Source organism: Acanthopagrus latus, chromosome 12, assembly GCF_904848185.1.
Source record: "Acanthopagrus latus isolate v.2019 chromosome 12, fAcaLat1.1, whole genome shotgun sequence".
Classification (NCBI taxonomy): domain Eukaryota; kingdom Metazoa; phylum Chordata; class Actinopteri; order Spariformes; family Sparidae; genus Acanthopagrus; species Acanthopagrus latus.
The window spans coordinates 351218-358268 of NC_051050.1; the positions used below are offsets into that span (position 1 = coordinate 351218).

Sequence of the window (7051 nt, forward strand, 5' to 3'; positions counted from 1 at the left end):
CCCGATCTGAGAGATGAAGCGTACCCCACTTATGAAGAGTTTTATAAGTGTAGCGACAAGTGGGGTATGAGAGTAGAGGAAATAGTGAGGCACAACAAAAAACGTTATGAGGGCCAAGGAAAAAACATGGAAGCTGCGTTTCAACAGCTTCAGGTGTGCGGTCCTCTCGTGAATGCTTGGAACTCTTTTGCGCCGGAAGTTGAAGTTGACCGGCTGGAGTGCCTGGCTGAATGTGAACCTCGCGATCAGGAGCAAAACGGTGAAGATGTCCCAGAATTCGGCACTAAGACGGATAAGGGGAGCTCTATGCCTAGAATAGATGCTCCAGAGTTGAGTCCAGACTTTGTTAGGAAAATGTACCAAAGTCTGAACGAAACTCAGGCTTCCGTTTTCTACACTGTTCGACAGTGGTGCTTTGAACTAGTCTGGGGCCACAATCCAGAACCATTTTATTACTTCCTGTCGGGAGGGGCTGGATGTGGCAAATCGCATGTGATTAAGTGCATTCACCACGAGGCAACGAGAATTCTGCGCGAGCTCCCGAGATTTCGGGACCACGCAGACATGTCCCAACCCGCAGTGCTGCTGACCGCATTCACAGGTACAGCAGCATTTAACATATCAGGCAACACGTTGCACTCCATTCTCAAATTACCAAGGTCCTTGAAGCCACCTTATCAAGGTCTTGGGAATGCACTCGACGAAGTCAGAGCAACACTGGCGAACGCTGAGATTCTCATCATCGATGAGGTATCCATGGTCTCTAAAGAGCTATTTGCCTACGTGCATTAGCGATTTCAGCAGATCAGGGGTAATCGGAAGCCATTTGGAGGCATGTCTGTCCTTGCTGTAGGTGACTTTTATCAACTGCCGCCCCTTGGTAAAGCCAAGCCACTGTGTGTGTACGAGGAGACTGAGTTTGATCTCTGGAAGGATAACTTCAAAATGGTCACCCTAACAGAGATCATGCGACAGAAAGACGATCGAGCTTTTGCTGAACTCTTGAACCGTCTCAGGGTGAAGCAAAAGGAAGATTCTTTGTTAGATGAAGACAGGCTCTTGCTTACACAGGCAGTGGCTGATAGTCAGCATTGCCCAGCACTGAGTCTACACATCTACGCCACAAACAAAGAAGTAGACCGTCACAACGCCGACATCGTAACTGCTTCCTACAAGAATGCGATTGGCGTTGCAGCTCGTGATTTTCAAAAAGACCCCAGAACTGGCTGCATGACGTTTGTGTCTGGGGAAATTAAAGGACACAAGCGAGATTTGCCCGACAACATAATGGCTGCTCAAGGAGTACGCGTTATGTTGATCCGAAATTTAGATGTGGAAGACGGCCTTGTGAACGGTACATTTGGAACCATTTCTAACATTGTAATTAGAGAACCGGAAGGCGTGAAGATGATTAGACTCCTGCTGGACAATCCTACAGCAGGACAGAGATACCGCAAAAAATTTTTAGGTCCCTCAGATGACTCAGTGTACATCGAAAGATCTGAGGAGAACCTAAGTAACAAGAAAGGGGTTGTTCGCAAGCAGTTCCCCATGAAATTAGCTTTTGCTTGTACGGCCCACAAAGTTCAAGGAATGACCATGCCATCGGCGGTTGTGTGTCTGAAGCGTGTTTTTGAACCTGGTATGGTGTACGTTGCGCTCAGCCGCACAACCTCGCTTCAAGGTCTCACCATCCTTGACTTTGATGAGAAAAAAATTTATGCTGACCCCAAGATCAAGACAGCCCTGGAAAGTATGCCTCATGCATCTTTCCAGAGCTGTAGACCATTGTTAACATTTTTGAAATCTATACAACAAACGCCAAAGGTTTTGACAATTGTCCACCACAACACGCAGGGTCTGCCATGTCACATGGTGGACCTGAAAGCACATCACGAGCTCCAACAAGCAGATGTGCTTTGCCTTACAGAGACACATTTGTCAGGGTCCTCTGTAGCTGAAATTTTTCAATTGGAGGGGTAAACCATGTTCACACGTAGCAGACAGCTGTCTTACAACAGCTGTGTGAACATGGCCAAAAAAGAGGGAGGTGGAGTTGCGATGTACTGTAGAGACACTGTGCAAGCAGAGCCTCGCAGGTACATGCAACAGGTCACTGATTTGGAGTTTGTTGTCCTTAAAATTGAGGCTCCAGTCAAAGTGCTTATAGCGACTGTGTACAAACCGCCAAGTTTTCAACTGGGAATCTTTCTCCAAAACTTGAAAAACCTCTTGGACTCATTGGACATGTTAAATCACCAGCCCATCATTGTTTGTGGCGATTTTAATGAGGACCTCCTTTCAAAAGGGAAAAAAAGTATCAAAGATTTGTTTCAGTCCAGAGGTTACACTCAATTAGTAGCAAATTCGACAACCGAAAAGAACACACTGATTGACCACATTTATATTTCACATCCTGATAAATGTCTTCAATCAGGTGTTCTCCAAACGTATTACAGTTACCACAGTCCAGTTTATTGTATTTTGACTGAGTAATGACTTATTTCCAGCTGTTATGTCCAAGACCTGTTGTGCCACATTTTTACAGTGTACCAGGAGCTGTGGTCCTCTCCGTGTGAGTATAGCATCCGAGTGTTTGTGATTTCAGGTTGTGATTGATCTCCCTGGTTAGTTAGGGAGTGTGCCAGCTGGGCAGAGCAATCTGTCCTTCCATCGGTGTACTATTTGTTATTTTCGAGGCAATCCTGGGTGGAGACATGTTTCTCTGGTGGGGGCGAGCATTTCAGGGCCTTGGTCATATGGCTGAGGTTTACTGAAGTTTTGCTTTAAAGAAGCCTCGAGCCCAGCACGTCTCAGAAGATAGTTAGGTTTAGTTTGGAGTTAGGCAGGTACCAGGGGGCTTGCTTGGATAATCATTTGCACTCGGAGATTTGCTCACTAGTGATTGCTGTCATTTATTTCACTATTTAGTCTTGTTTAGTCTTTTAGTGTGTTTAGTCATATGTAATTGTTTTTCAAATGTATGTTGTTGCAGTGGCATGTCTTGGCTGGAAATAGTTTAATCTTATAATGTTAATGTGTGTGTGTGTATGTATGTATTTATTTTAGAATGGGGTCAGCAACTTGTTTCATGTTCTTATTATCTCTTGAGATGATGAGAACGACCGGGCCAGTGTGTTAAATGTTTTGTAATTAATAATTTTGTAAATGCCTTTAAACATTTTTTTAATATATTTATCATGTATTTATTGACATTGTTTGTAAAATCTTAACTCATGTTGTTCTCATCTATTTAGATGAGAATGGCATGTGCAAGATATAATGTAAGCTGTAATGTAATAGCTAAGCTCATGTAAGAATTACATTAGCTAAGCTTACGTAAGTTATCATGTAATTATGTAATTTAAGGATGTATGTTTAATGAATCATGTATTTTTTCATTATTATTCATGTAATGTAATTGTTTTGTTTTTTTTATTGTGTTTTTTTTTTTTTTTTTTTTGTTTTTTTTTTCTGCTGGGTTGTTGTCACTACATTAGCTACGCTAATCTTAACTAATGTAGTGTAGGAGTGTCAGGGAGGAAGCTGAACATCCAGCTGAGATGCAGACCAAGCTGCATGTCAAACCAGGTGCATAACAAAGTAAGTATGTCTCTTTTTTTTAAAGTGATTGACTTGCATTGATTGATTTAACTCAGTGATGATGTCATTGTCTTTCTAGGATGATCCAGTGAGAAAGACCCTCTCCCCAGCAAAGACAACAACCCAGAAGAAAATAAGGGAAGTAATATTTCCTTTAATTCTCAACTTTCACTTCAAATGTTTCCATCAGTCTTTTGAACCTGTAACTAATTTATGCCTTTTAAATCTGGCAAAATGTATACAGGCTACAGGAAGAAGACCTCCAGAGGACTGCAGCAACAATAAGGTAAGTAATGTTTGCTTTTAATTCTCAACTTTCACTTCAAATGTTTCCATCAGTCTTTTGAATCTGTAACTAATTTATGTCTTTTAAATCTGGCAAAATGTATACAGACTACAGGAAGAAGACCTCCAGAGGACTGCAGCAACAGTAAGGGAAGTAATGTTTGCTTTTAATTCTCAACTTTCACTTCAAATGTTTCCATCAGTCTTTTGAATCTGTAACTAATGTATGTCTTTTAAATGTGGCAAAATGTATACAGACTACAGGAAGAAGACCTCCAGAGGACTGCAGCAACAATAAGGGAAGTAATGTTTCCTTTAATTCTCAACTTTCACTTCAAATGTTTCCATCAGTCTTTTGAACCTGTAACTAATTTATGCCTTTTAAATCTGGCAAAATGTATACAGACTACAAGAAGAAGACCTCCAGAGGACTGCAGCAACAATAAGGGAGGTAATGTTTCCTTTAATTCTCAACTTTGACTTAAAATGTTTACATCAGTCTTTCGAACCTGTAACTAATTAATGTCCTTTAAATCTAACAAAAGTGATCCAGGAAGAAGACCTCCAGAGGACTGCAGCAAAAATAAGGGAAGTAATACTGTTTTCTCTTCAAATGTTCACGCGATGATTTTGAACTAATTCGTGTCTCACTCTCCACTGAAGAGACAACAACTCTCAGACTCAGGATGAAGACCTCCAGGAAGAAGGCCTCCTGTGCTTGTTTTTTGGAGAGAAATAAATGTCATCTCTGTTACAAGATGTCGGTGTATGCCTGTTGAATTATTATTTGCAAGTTTAGTTTTAGTTTTTAACAGTGAAAAGACGAAGACGCTGAGAATGAATGGTAGGTGGTGAAATGAACACATGGTAGCATTGCATTGTAGTATCATAGCATTGACAATCCTCATTTCCCATTGACAGTGAATGGGGCTGAGTGAAAAAAAATGAAACTTTGTTTTTCAAACATCGACATCTCTGGCATACTTTAACCTGGACACACCATTCAAAGTTTAAAATGTAGATACAAGTCCAAATTATCAATGTGGGATTCAACTTTTTTGGTAGCTTTCATAGTTTTTTCGTCACGGGGCACAGCGCACAACCCACTCTCGCGATTCCCCGGCGGGGAATTGTCTAGTTAGTGGGCTGTGCTCGCCAGCCCACTATTGGACACCTCTATAGCAGAGCTATAGGGTGTCCATAGTGGGCTGTGCCATTCAAATATCAAAATGTTCAGCTTTTTTGGGACATGATGGCGTGTATTTTTCTCATTTCTACCTTTTATACTTTTGGAAATATTCAGCTAAATTTTGCCCATTCATCCTTATGGGGATTTTTTCAAATTTCATTCTGCTATAACTTCAGCATACCTTCAGCTATTGAAACCATTCAACTATTAAAACGTTCAGCTTTTTAAGCTCTTTCAGCCTTGTAATTTTTCCCAAAAAAATTTAACATTGCCGCAAATGGGAAAAGCTTCAAATCCTCTTCAAAACTCCTCGACTTTCAACCTCTTCTTCTCCCTTATACATTCAGCTAGAGACACCATTCAAACTTTAAAACACTCACAAGACCTTGAACTATTACCGGTGTATTCAGTTTTTAAAAATCTTGTACGGTTTTGAAATCATCGCAGTTTTAGTTTCTTAGCTCTTTCTTTAGCTCTTTAGCTACAGCTTTTCAACCTTTTCAGATATTCATCTTCCTGCCTTTTCAACTCCTTCAAACATTCAACTTTATGTTCAGGTATGAAAATGTTACATTTTTTAAACTCTTTCAGCCCTCTTCAACTTTTCTGTCTCTTCATCTTTTTAAAATGTTCATCTTTCTGTCATTCCAACTCCTTGTGCCCTCATTTCGCACTGTCTAGAAATATAAATAACATGACCGCATTCAGCAACTCCTCCTGTAACTCCACATACCAATATTTTGGTGATAACTATCATAGTTTTTTCTAAAATGGCATCAGTTTGGGAGGCGTTTTCCCATTCATTCCTTATGGGGACATATTCGATTTTGGCTCTACTCCTGCTGCAGCATGTGGGCAGCCATTTTAAGCCCTCTCTGCTTTTAAATTTCCACGTTTTCTGTCTTTTTTCACCTTTTTATGCTCTTTCTGATCTCTTACTCTATGACTTTTCACCCTTTTTTCACCTTTTTAGGCTCTTTCACCCCCCTTACTCCAGAGCTTCTCGGCCTTCTCAGCTTTTTCAGATATTCAACTTTCTGCCTTTTCAACTCTTTAAAACATTCAATTTTATGTTCAGCTATCAAAATGTTCACCCTTTTAAGCTCTTTTAGCCTTTCACCTCTAAACTTTTCAGCCATTTTTCATCTTTTTGAGTTCTTTTAGACCTTCAGACCTTCTTTCAGACCTTCTTTCAGACCTCTTCCTGTCCTTCATACATACATATTTTGGCCATAACCATTACAGTTTTTTCAAAGATTGCAGGAGTTTGTCAGACGTTTTCCCATTCATCCTTATGGGGACATTTTCATCGTTGGATCTGCTCCTGCTCCAGCATGTGTGGAACCATTTTAAGCTCTTTATGCCTGGGCGTGGAGGATGTCATCCTCTATCTGCTTCACAGGGCACACTCTCATCTGGACAAGGAGAGCGGTGCTGTGAGAATCATGTTCTTTGATTTTTCCAGCGCCTTCAACACCATCCAGCCCCTCCTGCTGAGAGACAAGCTGACAGGGATGAATGTGGATTCACACCTGGCGAGATGGATTACAGACTACCTCACAGAGAGGCCGCAGTACGTCAGACTGAAAGACTGCATGTCAGACACATTGGTTAGCAGCACCGGAGCACCACAGGGGACTGTGCTCTCTCCCGTCCTCTTCACCTTGTACACATCTGACTTCCAGTACAACTCGGAGCTCTGCCACATGCAGAAATACTCAGATGACACTGCAATAGTGGGCTGTATCAAGGATGGACAGGAGGGGGAGTACAGGAGCCTGATTGAGGGCTTTGTGGAGTGGTGCAGGTCCAACCGCCTACAGCTGAACACCTGCAAGACCAAGGAGATGGTTGTGGATTTCAGGAGGAAGAAACCACAGCTCCAACCTGTGTCCATCCAGGGGGTCGATGTGGAGGTGGTCAGGACCTACAAATATCTGGGGCTGCAGCTGGATGACAGGTTGGACTGGACAG

The 7051-nt window shown here is 41.6% G+C and overlaps 1 protein-coding gene and 1 long non-coding RNA gene across 2 annotated transcripts in view; both read left to right on the plus strand.

The window, feature by feature from the left end:
* LOC119030482 overlaps positions 1-1189 on the plus strand; it is a 2545-nt gene extending 1356 nt beyond the window's left edge. The window contains exon 2 of the mRNA XM_037118112.1: positions 14-1189. Within this exon, the coding sequence (XP_036974007.1) occupies positions 67-792 (726 nt within the window). The 5' untranslated portion in view covers positions 14-66 and the 3' untranslated portion in view covers positions 793-1189. The remainder of the gene's footprint in view (positions 1-13) is intronic.
* A 3088-nt stretch (positions 1190-4277) lies between these two features.
* On the plus strand, positions 4278-4647 carry LOC119030485. The gene is made up of 2 exons (XR_005078290.1): positions 4278-4339; positions 4434-4647. It is a non-coding gene; the product is annotated as an uncharacterized LOC119030485 (long non-coding RNA).
* The last annotated feature ends 2404 nt before the right edge of the window (positions 4648-7051 follow it).